This window comes from Filicampus tigris, chromosome 21 (assembly GCF_054856515.1).
Source record: "Filicampus tigris isolate MCC_2025a chromosome 21, RoL_Ftig_1.0, whole genome shotgun sequence".
NCBI lineage: Eukaryota > Metazoa > Chordata > Actinopteri > Syngnathiformes > Syngnathidae > Filicampus > Filicampus tigris.
The window spans coordinates 3,398,938-3,413,291 of NC_141237.1; the positions used below are offsets into that span (position 1 = coordinate 3,398,938).

General features: G+C 47.0%; 2 protein-coding genes across 6 annotated transcripts; one reads left to right on the top strand and one right to left on the bottom strand.

The window, feature by feature from the left end:
- Positions 1-11: 11 nt before the first annotated feature.
- Positions 12-7,163, bottom strand: mastl (microtubule associated serine/threonine kinase-like). Of its 5 annotated transcripts, none has more exons than XM_086019958.1 (16): positions 7,098-7,163; positions 5,968-6,093; positions 5,861-5,876; positions 5,379-5,505; positions 5,166-5,303; positions 4,951-5,090; positions 4,750-4,838; positions 4,273-4,376; positions 4,047-4,194; positions 3,687-3,835; positions 2,874-3,280; positions 2,234-2,627; positions 2,009-2,150; positions 878-991; positions 694-795; positions 12-517 (listed from the first exon to the last, which is right to left on the bottom strand). In XM_086019958.1, the coding sequence occupies exons 5-16, from the start codon at positions 5,298-5,300 to the stop codon at positions 360-362; spliced, it is 2,082 nt and encodes a 693-aa protein (XP_085876084.1). In that variant the 5' UTR covers positions 5,301-5,303; positions 5,379-5,505; positions 5,861-5,876; positions 5,968-6,093; positions 7,098-7,163; the 3' UTR covers positions 12-359. The 5 variants fall into 5 exon arrangements, with proteins under 5 accessions (XP_085876084.1, XP_085876083.1, XP_085876082.1 ...); XM_086019957.1 differs by lacking the exon at positions 7,098-7,163 and adding an exon at positions 6,323-6,404; XM_086019956.1 differs by lacking the exons at positions 5,861-5,876; positions 5,968-6,093; positions 7,098-7,163 and having other exon boundaries at positions 2,234-2,624; positions 5,379-5,818.
- cip2a (cellular inhibitor of PP2A) lies at positions 6,764-14,260 on the top strand. The gene is made up of 21 exons (XM_086019954.1): positions 6,764-7,227; positions 8,058-8,205; positions 8,290-8,402; positions 8,657-8,751; positions 9,035-9,131; positions 9,261-9,383; positions 9,767-9,912; positions 9,976-10,051; positions 10,129-10,371; positions 10,509-10,674; positions 10,826-10,973; positions 11,043-11,142; positions 11,235-11,353; positions 11,636-11,813; positions 11,898-11,972; positions 12,149-12,259; positions 12,350-12,546; positions 12,795-12,908; positions 13,573-13,655; positions 13,740-13,879; positions 13,944-14,260. Exons 1-21 carry the CDS (start codon positions 7,126-7,128, stop codon positions 14,085-14,087), a joined length of 2,718 nt encoding a protein of 905 aa, XP_085876080.1. The 5' UTR covers positions 6,764-7,125; the 3' UTR covers positions 14,088-14,260.
- Positions 14,261-14,354: the final 94 nt, after the last annotated feature.

The following is a 14,354-nucleotide window of genomic DNA, read 5'->3' on the forward strand; positions in this document are numbered from 1 at the left end:
CAGAAGGACACTTTTGTTACAAACATTTTATTTGTGTTTCTCTTTTGAGGGAAACAAGCATAAAAGCAGCAGGATTGTGTTTGGAAGCAGCATTTACCATCTTTACAAGAACACAACACATAAAATACAGAATTGTTGAACACATTATTAGTGTCCTCTAGCAGCCGTCTGTGCAGCGGAACAGGAGGTGTCACCTTTACAGCAAATGCCACAGAAAAACAAAACCAATACTTTGTTGTAAGGGAGGCTGATAAACATAAGAGCTCTATGACATAAAAAGAATACTTTCATCAAACAAGTAGTGATTGCACATTAAAAGAATTTTTTGGGGACACTTTACTGCAGTTCCGACGTGGCGGCTAGAAACTGAAGGCCGACATGGCGATGTCCTGCGCGTTGTTCCTGGCCTCAAAGTAGGACGTGTCCGTCTCGTCCTCCGGCTGCGGGATGAACGGCATGGGCTGCGTGTGAAGGTTCTCCCAGTCGCAGCCCTCGAACAGCGGATGGCGCTTAAGTTCTGTTCGGCGGGGGGGAGACGTGCTTATTAGAAAGGCGAGCCTTCTGTCTCGATGAAAATGCTCAACTTTTTCCAACACCAGACGGTGGCAAAGCACCACTTTGGTCTAAACGAAGCTCCTCAATTCACTTCATAGTCGGCCAGCTATGAAAATAAGCAGCAAAGGTAGTTTGGACCTTTAAGTCCCGCCCGCTTGGTCTTATCCATGGTCAGGAGGATTTCAATGGTGGTCCTGGCATTGTCCGTCAGCGCCTCATCTCCTTCAGGCCAGGGGATGTCTTAAAAAAAAAAAAAAAAAAAAAAATCATGTGAGGACTTGATATTGAACAGGTGGTTTAAAAACAACAACATTGCAGCCACCTCTGTTGAGAATATTCTGGAAGACCAGTTGCGGCGTCTCGTCGTTGAAGGGCGGCACACCGGTGAGGAACTCGAACAGACACACGCCCAGCGCCCACCAGTCCACCATGCAGTCTGGAAAAAAAAAAAATCCCCAAAGTCTCTGTGATGTAACCTGCTGATGACGCGAAGCCCAGTGGCAAATGGTGAGGCTTCAAACGGGATGTTGTGAGAGGGACGTGGCCACTGAGCTACGGCCGCCATCAGCAGGTTCCAACAAAGAGACTGGAAGAGTCACAGAAAGGCGAATGAATCAACAATAAAATCTAAAAATCCCAGCTTTGTTGTGCTTAGGGGAGAGAACTGCCACCCAACGCCATCGCCTGACTTCATGAATCGAAATAGCAACTACAACAAGACGTTTAACAGCTGACAGTCACACCATCGTCAAATTTAATTGCTTTTACAATCCAAAATTAGATGGCGTCTTCTATCAGAGGCTAAATGTCCCCACTTGGACCTACGCAGCCCCCAGATGAGCAAAAATGATGTTGACTTGCAACTTTGCGACTGCATTAGCGTGAGCTCCATGTTAGAAGAGCTAAACGGCCCAATCATTTGCAACCTGCTGAAGCCGAGCCCAAAATCACAAGGCGGAATTAGATCAAGTGTGTTAGCGGGCCCGGTGATGATGATGATGGCACATGCGGGGACGCTTGGGCGCAAACATTTTCCTTGCACACTTACCGCATTGACGCCTCCCTGAAACTCACAAAGAAGTGCTGTGAGATCGGTGAAAGCAGCAGTACACAATACAAGTACAGTCACCCCCCCTATATTGCGCATTGTTGTCCGCTCTGTATGTGCTGCTGCTCTGTGTGTGTGTTAAAGAAGCAGTTCACAATTACTACCAACATCGACGCTAATTACATTAGCTTATAACACTGTACTTTATAAAAACATATCGTCGTGAGTAGTGATAGAATTGAATAAAATGTAAAGAAACTATGAACAGCCTGGGAGCGGTATAATACTAACATAGGGACATAAATAGACTCCCCATTCCACGCCAATCAGCCCTATAATAGTCATTCTTTGCAGAGGACAAAGAATATACGTCACCATTTCAAAGCAAGCTGCATTCTCTCTTACCGTGAGGCGTCCGCAAAAGCAGCTCTGGGGCCAAATAGTCCGGGGTCCCTAAAATGGGCGCCCCCTCAGCGGGCAACGCCCCCCGCCGCACGCTCTTAGGAGTCCGGAAGGGGGTGTGCGAGGTGGACGTGGTCCGAGGAGTCTACAAGGAAAAAAAACAAGCAAAATACACATAAGTAAGAAAGTGGAGTTACAGTGGTCTGAACACAACGTGGACATGCCCACCTGGTAGAGCGAGCTTCCAGAGCTCATCTTCCTCTGAACCGGTGTGGCGAGGCAGATGGCGGGCGAGGACGCGTCCAAGGCGGAGCCCACACTGAGCCGCGACACATTGGAGCGGTTGATGGAGCTGCAGTAGCTCCGGAACGCCACCACATTCTTGGGCCGCAGGAAGGAGCCCTCGGCTGGGCAGAGGGACCCCGGCGTTCCCGCGGCGCGCGGCGGTGACAACGACGAGCGGGTCCGTCGACGGGACGGCTCGGCGACTTTCTCCGGGGAAGGTGAGGCGCTGCTTTCGGCAGATCTGACAAGGTCCGCCGGGGCGTGGCCGTCGATGCTCAGCGACGTCTCCAGCACCGAGACGTCAGAGTCCAGACTCAAACTCCGGCAAACGCCGCTGCTAGGAATAGATGGTACGTTAATGTAGACGAATAGCTAAAATCGATAAATAGACTTTGGTGCCATCGTATGGCACCATGAACTACGCTGAAGTGACTTTGAGGAGCTTCATATAGTGCTTCGCCGCCATCTTGTGAAATCTTTAGACGACTATAAAGCTTTTTGTGGTGGCGTCAATTTTGTGTGGACTCTCTAACGCTGGCTAATAATATAAGTGTCTCGGATGTTTGTCCAAAAGCATAATTACCCGCCCGGCGGCGACATGAAGCTGCACTCAAACTGCTCCTCTTCTAATGCCGATTCTCCCATTTCGGAAAAGAGGCTCTTGGCCACGGTGACTGGACTGGAGCGCTTGGGGGCGAGAGCGCCGTTCTCGCTGGTGATCGTGATCCCCACGCCGGAGAAGGCTCCGGTGAGGCCGGTGTGACCGGGGACGTTGTAGCATTGTTTGTAGTGCTTGGCGCTCCTTTTGGCGAGGCTCTCCACAGCCTCCGGGCTCACCTGCACGTCAGAAAACGGCCGTTTGGCGGACGGCGGGATGCTTCGCGGCACCGGGGCGGTCCGAAGACCGGTTTCTGGCTTGCCGCACGCGTCCGGCTTCACGGGGGACTCCAAATGTCCTCTTGCTTTCTGTTTGTTTGGCTCATTTTCCTTCTGAAGAGCACAGCAAAGGCAACACAAGGCAACTTTATTTACATTGCGCATTTCAATGTGCTTCACAGTTGCAAAGCAACATTTAAAGGCCAGAAGACTATAGTAGAGAAAAATAAGTACTTTACTAAAAGAACGTACAGCAAGATTATGATTTTGGAATCAAATATAATAGAAATGCTTCAAAAAGACATTCATAGGTATGGGGGAACAAACATTATTTAACCTGAATTTAAAGGCATTTACACTTGGGGCTAACTTCAATTCTATTGGCAGCTTATTCCATTTGCATGCAGCATAACAACTACGGTAAATGTTTGCTTTGAACTCTGGGCTCCACTATTTGACCCCGAGTCCGATGACCTCAGAGCCCTACTGGGCTTAAACGATTATTATGGCGTTATCTGACCTCCTCGAACTCCCACAGGGGGCTGATGCCCCCCTCCGTGTCGGTGGTGCTGCCTGTGCTCATGGTCTCGAAGCGCTTCCTGGTTTTCATCAGTCTGGGCGTCAGATTGACCGCCAAGTTGTGCGGACTGAACATGAAGCTGTGCGGCCCTGTGAACACAGTGAAGGTTACGTTCAATATACAGTGACCATTTCTTGACGGCATGAGAGTGAGAATCGGTGCTAAGGATACAACTTTGTTGTTGTAAACAGCAACCAAAAAAAAAAAAAAAAAAGAAGTTATTTTATTCACGATATATATTTTTTAAATAACTGGCCGATTAATCTGTTACTGGAATTTTTTTCTGCCATATACCAGCACCTTTCTTCCAGGCGGGGTGCGCCGGGGAGCTCATTGTCTCCTTTGTTGTCACGGAAGGGGAGCCCAAAGAGTTATTTGTCCGCATCATTTTGCCACAGGAGACGGCCGAGGTGCTGCAGTGACGTTTATTCTCTGCCGCCGGGGTATTCTGCGTTTGAAGGAATGATAAGTCAACAAGCAGGCAAACGGAACCATCGCATGAAAAAAAAGGAAGGAATTCACTCACAAATCCAATTGAGCTGATCAAGGACATGACTTGACCCGGCGTGCGCGAGTAATTTGTGGGTTTGTGCACAGATGGTGTGTTTAGGATATCTGTAAGTTTCAGTTCTGGGCGGGAAAAAAATAAATAAACGGTAAAGGAGATACTGTATATGCATATTTTTCCCACAATTTAAAGAGGATATACTGCAGATAATTGACTTTTTAGATGCTTGAGAGAGAGTCTTCTTTTCCTCAAATTGATGCTATCCACCTGATCATGTCGCATTTCTTGACAGTGAGTGAGAACAGGCACTAAGATATACTAACATTTTTTAAAAATCTGGTCTCTCTATAGTCGCAGATTTTCATCAATCGCGGGGAGGTCTGAAATGTATGTCCCATGATAAACTGGGGTTCACTGCAAGAGAATTTGTGAATTTTCCATATGTCCCCTTTAAATAGGTTTTCTTTTCATTTCTGTAAATCTGCTGGGACTTACCTCTATCAAGCTTGACCTTGGACAGCCCAAAGTCGGTTAACTTAATATGGCCCTCATTGGAAATGAGCATGTTGTCTGGCTTTAGGTCCCTAAAGAAGCAAAAAGTGACACAATGCAGTTAATGTATGCACACACACCAACCTCTCGTTGATAAACCGCCTCACACTCCATACATATCCCACCAGTAGAATCGGTTTGTACCTGTGGATGATGCCGTGACGGTGGAGATAGTCTAAAGCTAGTGCAACCTCTGAGATGTATTTGACCGCCATGTCCTGGTCAAAATATCCACAAATGTGAAGGAGAGACTTCACATCTCCACCAATGAGGTACTCCATCACCTTCAATGGAAAATAAGTTAGTCTGACGTCACAGAAATCTCTCAGTAATTGTGATTAGCGTGACTGGTGCATTACCAGGTAGATTTTGGTTGCTGTCTGGAGAGAATAAAACAGGTGAACCACGAAAGGACTTTTGCTCAAAGCCAGTGCATCTCTCTCTGCCTTCATTTGGCCAGTCATGTTTTTATCGACCATGTCCGCTTTATTCATAGCCTACAAGCAATCGATTGCAACTTTGTAACTCAACTGTAAATAGCTTCGATACAGTACATGCAAATATCCACTCACCTTAATTGCATATAGTCGGGAGTTGCATATCTTCCGTGCAAGATAAACTTTGCCAAAAGCACCGCGGCTGATAGGCTTCAAACTGACGAAATCTTCAATCTTTGGCAGCTTTATAGACCCCGTAACTCTAGAATTGGGAGTAGATTTGTGCTTTTCCTCCGTGTCCATCTTATTAGTGTTTGACCTACGTGCGATCGTATCTATAAGAGCCACCAACTAGCGTAAAATAAACACTTGCATGTTGGACTAACAGTTGAAGTATGTTTTGAAATTTGAATTCAGCAGCATTCTCTCGGGGTCCTCTAAACTCTAATGAGGTAGGCATGGAGGTGCCTGTTCATAAAGTATACTGGAATTTTTGTGTTTTTGAATATCACCGTAATGTTCCCCATTATTGCCACTAGTTAAAGTTTAATTTAAAGTACGCAACTTAATAAAGGTGTATTTGTTTCATTAAAAAAAAAACTTTATAACATTTTTACCAGGCAAGAGTTCTCCCTGTGAAAGAACAAAATACAAAACATAAGCAAATGCAAATACTTAATTCTCAGCTTTTTTTTAAATATATATCTATATTTTTAAATCTCACCATCCAATGGTAGAGTTTGGGTGGCGTCGTTTTGTAGTTCTATTCATCAGCAGCGGATGCCGGGGGTTATCAGTTCGGCGTTCAGCTAAACAGTAAGTCTTGCATATTGTGAGCCAGCGGTGCCCCCTAGAGAGAAAAAAAACATAATCGCAAGTGTATTTTGGACAGTAAAGTGCCGAATCTGACAAATGAATTGGGTTTTGAATGTCATCATCACTGCCTAATTGCTTTATGTTAAATAACCACAATTTTAGTCTTTCAAGATTTGTTTTACTTTTGCAGTATACTACACAAAATGTGAGTCATATTGAGCTTTTGGGTGGAATTTTAGGATAAACTTAAAATGCACTTTAACCTTTTACAGGTGAACTTAATTTGACAGAATAAAAGGAAAATTTCATCTTTTCTGTCCCAATCCCACACGTTTCGAGTTTTGCGACCCGGAAAAGCTTGTGACGTCAAGGTGAACCGTGTATATGAACTATTTGACACATATGAAAACATGTGTTAGTGGACACATGTTGACTTAATTACAAAATAAAATCATCAAATAATAAATAATAAAATGTTTTTCACAATTTTTCTCTTAGTTGAGTTTAGCTTGCTTGTCCCATCCATTTTGAAGGGGAGGTGTCTAATTTTAGTGATGTACAATATAAAAAAAAGAAAACAAAGTATGAGATTTACCTTGAACATATTCAAAATGAAAGAGTATTTGGAGTAAAATGTTTGTCGTTATTTTGCCCCATAATCTATGTTTATCGTTGAAATGCTGGGCACTCCTCCCTCTCTTTGACTTGGTTTGTTCCACTCCAGTTTGAAGCTCGGAGCGGGAGGAGTTCTCCGAAGGTCGCTGTTGTGTTGTCGGAAGTTAACGTTTTCGGATTAAAAACGAGCACAAATAAACTACAATAAATATATCTCGTTTTTATTTCATGACGGTGATGAAGACTATCCAATATGGAGATAAAAACGACTTAATTCTCACAAGTCGCCAGTCTAACCGCTTGCTAGCTTGGCTTTGAATTCAACTTTCCGTAGTCGGACTTGAAAAGCGTCGAGCTTCGTGTTTCAAACTCTCACTCTCACACACAGTGTAAATACTGTAGTCTACATAGTTATTATTTTACATCAAGAGGTGTTTTTCTCCTGCACGAAATGGACGCGACAACTTGTTTGAAGTCTCTGCTGCTCGCCACGCAGCAGTATGAAGGCGGCAGGAGCGCTCCAAGTGCGGCGCAGCTTCTTAAACAAGTGGAGGTGACTCATTTTTAAACCTCTTTTGCCATTTTAGAAATGATAATTACTATGTGTCTTGCATTGAATTTCCTTTTATAACGTTTTAGGTTGTCGTTCCAAACTCAAGAATCACGTGACTGTCCCGTTCTCATTGTGCCACTTACTAGTACTGAACGATTTAGAAAAATAATCTAATTGCCACCCCCCGATTTTTCTCCGTACAAGGTCTTCTTCCTATGTATTTTTGAGCTAACACAATCAATAAATTATTCAATATTCAGTATTGCATTCAACAATAATAGGTTTATAAATTGTACATACTGTAAGTGTGAAGCTTATACAAATACTGTACAGGCAAATGAAACCATGAATTACATGAAAGACAGTTTATTTGCTTTAATGAGAGTTGTGAATTTGGACTTGCAGTTTTTTTTCTGCCTTCCCTATGATAACTTCACCAAATTCTACCAAACAAGTGTGGCGTAAGCATAAATCAGGAAATCGTAAATCAGATTACAACAATAATAATGCAAATGTTTGGCTTCATCACCTTTTTTTCAAAATGGCATCCTTTGTGATTTGATTACATTCTACTGCATTGCAATGTCTGCAACTGCAGCAGGGATAAGGAAGCACTTATGTTAGCAATAATAATACTATGGTAATTAGCAGTATTATTGTTTGAAACTGAACGAATTGTCATCTGTTTGCTAGAAGCAGAGACGTTGGAGTGTGTCATTTCATTTTTTTACTCCATATCTGAAATGTAACTAGAAGGCCTTTATTAAAATGACCTTTGATAAAAAAAGGCAGAAGAGCCATTTTGATGTCAGAGTTTTTAATGTTTGCAGGAGGTTTCCTCTCTTAAATGTGACCAGCTGCTCTCCTCGGGTCAGCTGCTACCCACCGAGTGTGTCCGCGGGCTCGTGAAGCTCACCGGGAATGCAAACACGTGTCCCGCCGTGGCCGGTGCCATCTTGTCCCTACTGACGCGGCTTGGTACTGTACACTTTATCTGTCTTTATTTCTTTGAAATAAACTTCTCATGTAGTTGATCATTTTCAATATGTCATATCCTTGCAGCTTGTGATGATGACAACAGGAAGATCCTACATTGTAACTTCAACCTCACCAGCATCCTGGCCCTGCTTGTTCATCGCCACAGCGCCACCCCCGGAGACCCTCTGGTACTGCAGGTTAGTCATTGAAGTCCTCCGTATTAGTTTTATCGTGGGGTATACCGGTACCTTCCAGATCCTACCGCAACAGGTAAAAATCTGTGATATGGTTGTCCTTGCCATATCGCGGTTCATGTTTTGTGGGTTCACTATATCGCAGATTTTTAAAACAAACACGTTACCCATGCCCAACCGATTCATCGGCAAAAATCAGTTGTAAACAAATGCTCACGGTTGTGAGGGTACTGTAATGCTGTTATATCTGTGCAAAGAGTTTACAGTTGCTGCAGAAGCTAACCTACGGCACTCGCATCTTCCCGTCCTCCAACCACGTCCACGAGCTCATCGGCTTCCTCATGTCTAACATGTAAGACGGACATGCATGTATACAGGTGCATCTCAATAGATTGAAATAAGACTTACCTAATTTCCGCATTCAAATTCACGAGTATGAGTAATATTTAACAAGGTTTTTGTTAGCTTTAAGCTACAATTATCAAAACTTCCCCAAAAAATTCTGTGTGAGTGTGTTAAATCTACAGTATATACGGAGTTTGGCTTTTTGGTATTGAGATGCACCTTACATCCACATGGACATGCGCGTAGCTCAAGTTTCAGCCAATCTCACCGAGCCGCATCTTTCCTGGCAGCCAGTCGCACAGCGATGACATCATCATGCCGTGCCTGGGCCTGATGGCCAACCTTTGTCGAGATAACCCCGCCGTGCAGAGTCACATCAAGTCTCTGGTGAGTGCCGACGATGCCGTGCCTTCGGTTGATGATGTGAGTTCGCCATGGATTGAGGAGAAAAGAAAAAAAAAAAAAAAAGAAGTGAAAAACAGCTGAACTGTTGTTCTTCAAAATCCACAAAACCAGGAGAAGGTGAAGCCGTTTTATCGGACGCTGATCAGCTTTCTGGCCCACAACAGTCTGACCGTGGTGGTCTTCACGCTGTCCATCCTGGCCAGCCTGACGCTCAACGAGAAAGTCGGAGAGAAGGTGGGTGTGGCAACGGTTGCCGTGGTGATTTGCTGCCTTTTTTCATACGGCTTCATTTTTATGGTCGTGTACTGGTGGAAAATCGGAACTGTTGTGGGTATTTGTGTGTTTTTTTTGTTTATTTCTTTGTTAATGTGTGCGTCTGTTTTTGTGTGCTTCTATATCAGTGTGTGTGTTCATTCACGTGTTTCTGTTTGTGTGTTTTATGATTTTGTGTAAGTGTGTTTCTGCATTAGTGTTAGCGTGTGTGTTGAATTGTGTACGCGTCGGTTTCTGGTTGTGTGTTTTTGTGTTCATGTGCGTGTTTTGTTTGTATGTGTTTTTGCGTATGTTTTGTTTCCCTGTGTGTACGTGTCATTCTTTGTGTGCGTTTCCCGCCGCAGCTCTTCGATGCCAAAAACATCCACCAGACCTTCCAGCTGGTCTTTAACATCATCGTCAACGGCGACGGCACGCTGACCCGAAAATACTCTGTTGATCTTCTGGTTGATCTGTTGCAGAATCCCAAAATTGCCGATTATCTCACTCGGTAATCATCACACACACGCACGCATGAATGCAGTGTCTAAGGCAGTTTTCTTGCGGTCCGCAGGTACCAGCACTTCTCAGCGTGTGTGTCTCAGGTTTTAGGACTGTTGCAGTTAAAAGACGCCGACTCCGCAGCCAAGGTGAGTCAATCGTGTGTGTGCAACTACCTGCGTTAGAGTTGCGCAACCTCTGGAGCTTGGCTGTTGTGCGTCCGCAGGTTCTGGAGCTGCTCCTCGCCATGTGCGGCGTGCCGGGTCTGCGGCCGCCGCTGTGCCAGGTGCTCTTCAAACCGGCGGCACCCAAACTCAGGGCGGCGAGTCGGAGGCAGGCGGCGGCGGCGGCGGCGCTGGAGCACAAGGCCGAGCCCGGGCTGGCGCTGGTGCAGTGGGTCAGCTCGCCTGTGGGGGGCGCCGAGGCCTGCTCGCTGAAGGCGCTGCGACTGCTCAAGGAGCTGCTGGAGGTTTGAATAATGTCATTGTCTTCTTATTGTTGGGAAAAAATATCCCAGATTTCATTCAGGAAGTCGACCAGAGTGGAGATCAAATGAAAGGAATGAAATGATGTCATGTGACCATGCGTTGAATTGTCTTTGCCCAGGAGGCTTTGGGCGCCGCCGGCGTGCCGGACGGAACCGAGAGTTTTGTGGAGCTGCTACTTCCTGTCCTGCTGGAGTTTGTCAAGGGCCTGGACCCGCCCACGCAGGAAGACGCCCACCTGAGACAACACTGCGAGCGCGTCACTCACGTCAACGGCGTGCTGCTCGATATCCTCGCCATCCGCTCACATCGTACAATTTGAGGCGGCGGGAGTGTTCGGGCCTTTCTGGCCCCGACCTTCCACCACTGTCGCCGTCACGCCGTCTTTATCGGCTTCTGCGCGTTGTTTGGCTCGTCCAAAAGCCTTAACCGGTCCACTCATGTGCGGCAAGGATGCCACACGGGCGCTGGTGTCAAACCGGGTGAGCGCCCAGCACTGCCTCTTGCAGGTGGAGACGTTACTCGCCTGTTGTCATGGCAACAACCCCATGGCCTGCCTGCCCCCGGGTTCAGACAACAGCCTCAGGTCAGCCAATCAGGTGCCACCGGCGTCTTTTATGACTCTGTACGTCACGTCATGATAACGCGTGTACAGTCAGGTGTGTGCTGAAGCTCTGCTCGGCACTTTGGTGCTGATGAGCAAACTGCGGCAGCAGGTCAAGGACATGGAGACCGGCTTCTACCGGATGCTGCAGGTGACCTCCGCCTTCCTGCCCGCGTCCTCCGCGCCGTCCTCATCCTCATCTTCGCATTTCCCTCCTCCCTGCCCCCCATTCCATACGTTCAGGACCAGAGGATAGCCACGCCTCTCGCCCTGGCTCTGACCTCGCATCACAGAGCGCACGTGCAGACCGGCCTCGCTCTGCTCTTAGAGGCCACGCCACTCCCGGACTTCCCCACGCTGGTGTGAGTCTCTGACCGGCCAATCAGGTTCAAGGGGACCTAGTTTGGAAAAGGGAAAATCAGAACCTTTTTGCTAATTTTAAAAGATCATTTAGGCAAAAAGCCTTCTAGTGGCATCTCTAGGCAATTACAAACCTTTTGGGACGGGCCGTCAATTCCTCACCCAAAAGTGTATTTTGGTGGCTTGATGATGAAATGCCAACAAGTAGGCATGCTGAGAATGACTTAAAGCTGTGGAAAAAAGGCTGCATGTCTCCTTGAAAGTGTGCTGTGGTTTTCCTCCAGCCTCGGGGACAGCATGGCCGCCAACAACGCTTACCGGCAGAGGGAAGCCGAGCTGTCCGTCAAGCGTATTCACGTGCAGGAAGTCCCGCCTCCACGGACGAACGCCAACAGTCTAGATGTGTCCGGCGCATCCAGCGGCATCCACAGCCTTGTGGACAGGCTCCACGGCGGCTTGGAGGTCTTAAACGCGTTTCCTGTCTACTTCCTGACCGTTCTTGAGAGCGTGACGGCTAGCTGAGCGCTGCCCCCTTGTGGTTTGTAGCTGCAGGAGCCGGCCAAGGACGCGCACGTGTCCGACATCATCGACGTCTACGAGCAGAAGCTCGCCGCCCTCGCCGTAAGTCACGAAAGAATCCCCTCGCCAATATGGATTTCGTTACCATGATAACCAGGGCGGAACTTTTCGGGGCTGTGTGTTGAAATCCTAGTCGAAAAAAAGCAAGCGCCAACAAAAGTTGATGCAGCTCTGCTTACCTCTTGGCTCGAACATGATAGTCCTAATCTGGCCTTCAGTCTGAGGAGAGTCGCCTTCAGGACCTGCTGGAAGCCAAAGCCGTGGCGCTGTCTCAGGCCGACCGCCTCATCACTCAGTACCACTTCCAGCGAGCTCAGGCCGAGGCCGAGGTCAGCGCTTTTCTCTTTTGACGCCTCCGCCGGGAGAAAGGAGCCCGCGTAGATGGCGACAAGGTCTAATTTGGCGTCTGTGACGCGAAGGCTCGCAAGCTGGCCAGCCTGCTGAAGGAGGCGGAGCGGCGGCGCGAGGACCTTCGGGGCGAGCTGGCCGTGCAGCTGGAGGAGGCGCGACGCTCCAAGGCGGACACGGAGGAGCTGCTGCAGCACAACGCCAGACTGCAGCTGGACTCGGAGGAGCACCAGGCCCTCAAAGGCGCCTACAACTCCCTGCTCCACAGGTCATTTCAAGATCGTGAACTATACGCTATAAAAGCTCCTGTATGGTGATTCAGGTGGAGGAAATGAGCGAATGATTGAGAACGCGGTCGCTACTCCTTCACTCATAACCCCTACTCGGATGCCATTCATGACATCACGCTTATGATATGAATATTGAAGAAATGAATCACTTGTAACAACTAGGGCTCGACCGATTAGCTCTTTTATCGGTCTGTTGTAAAGTTAAACAAAATGATGTGCTTGTCAGGTTCAATGAGAGCGAGAATCTGCTGAAGGAGCTTCAGGCGGCTCACGCCAACCTCAACAAACACAGCGACGCGCTGAAGAAAAACCACCAAGCTCTGCAGCTGCAGCACGACAAGTAGGAAACATGTCCACATATTCACACGGCAATATGACATATTTGACAGTATTCAGTTTCAAGTGTTGGCATGTGGCATGTTGGTTCTTATGTTGGCATTTGAGCTGACATCTTACTATGTAGCATTTTACCTATTATGTTCGCATTTGGATTGACGTTAGCATGTAGCATGTTGATTATTCTGATAATATTTCAGCAGACCTTTTCAGTAGGGATGAATAGCGAATAACGATACTAGGTATCGGTATCAGGCCAACAAAGGTATTGGCTACTCATGGAGGCTGCCGATACCAGGCTGCTGATACTTAAGGCAAAACAAATCTGACATCGAGCAAGACCTCCTTGGCAGTAGTTGGCGCTATACTGTAACGGATTGAAACATCGACGAATGATCATCTGCATCAGAAAGAAAGCTCTTTGTTCACAATGTTTCGTTCGTCATAGTGTTAAAGGAAATTTTATATATCAAACGTATTTGTGGTATTAGTACTCGGTATCGTTGAGTACTCCTAGTGAATACTGGTATTGGGCTGAAAAAAAGCGGTATCGAACATCCCTACTTGTTTGCATGTTGTTTCTTATGTTAGCATTTGATTTACATTGTTAGCATGTTAGCATTTAGGTTCCGACGCTAGCATTTGCGTCTGCTGCCTGCTTTTGTTAGGACTGCGTTGCTGTTGAAGGAGAAGGAGGAGGAGATCAAGTCGCTGCATTCAAACATTCGGTTAAAGGACGAGGACGTAGCAGGTCGGATCTGCCATTATGCTAGCACGTAGCACCTTAATGTTAGCATTAGAATTTTGCCTCATGGGAGTGGCATTTTGGCGTCAGCTCTGAGAGGTGACCTGCGGGCGGCGGCGGACAAAGAGCGGGAGATGGAGCAGCAGAGGCGGGAGCTGGAGGACACGTTGGACGCTTTGAGGAAGGAGCTGAGCAAGACGGAGCAGGCCAGGAAGGACGCCAGCATCAAGGTAACCACGACGACGCCGGCCATCCCACCAAGCTTCCCGGCCCGACACTTGTGCCCGTGCGCAGGCGTCGTCTCTGGAGCTGCAGAAGAGTCAGCTGGAGGCCAAGCTCAAGCAGTGCGAGGACGAGCTCAACAAGCACTCGGCCATGATCGCCATGATCCACAGCCTGAGCGGCGGCAAGAAGAACGACGTCAACCTCTCGCTGTGATGCGCAACAACACCGGCGAGAAATCTGCAACAGTCGACCGCGGCAGCGACAAATGCGGCAACAACTCCAACACAGCCCGGACCAAAATGATTTTTAATTAGCATGACTCTTTATTATATTTAAATAAGTCTTTGTTTTAATATTTTGGCAAATAAATGTCTACTTGTGCTGAAGTTGTATTTGTTGTTGAGGGTCATTACAGGTATGCATGAGTGTATCAGTATTTTGCTCATTGTGTTGGCAAAATGAATGTCAATCAAAAACACA

Excerpts from the sequence above, each read along its gene's own strand:
- cip2a (XM_086019954.1), top strand. The coding sequence starts at position 7,126 with ATGGACGCGACAACTTGTTTGAAGTCTCTGCTGCTCGCCACGCAGCAG. Across the intron at positions 9,913-9,975 it reads ATTGCCGATTATCTCACTCG|GTACCAGCACTTCTCAGCGT; the intron begins GTAATCATCACA and ends TGCGGTCCGCAG. Across the intron at positions 12,547-12,794 it reads TACAACTCCCTGCTCCACAG|GTTCAATGAGAGCGAGAATC; the intron begins GTCATTTCAAGA and ends TGTGCTTGTCAG.
- mastl (XM_086019955.1), bottom strand. The coding sequence starts at position 5,546 with ATGGACACGGAGGAAAAGCACAAATCTACTCCCAATTCTAGAGTTACG. Across the intron at positions 5,091-5,165 it reads CAGCAACCAAAATCTACCTG|GTGATGGAGTACCTCATTGG; the intron begins GTAATGCACCAG and ends TTTCCATTGAAG. Across the intron at positions 2,628-2,873 it reads TTCATGTCGCCGCCGGGCGG|CAGCGGCGTTTGCCGGAGTT; the intron begins GTAATTATGCTT and ends ATCTATTCCTAG.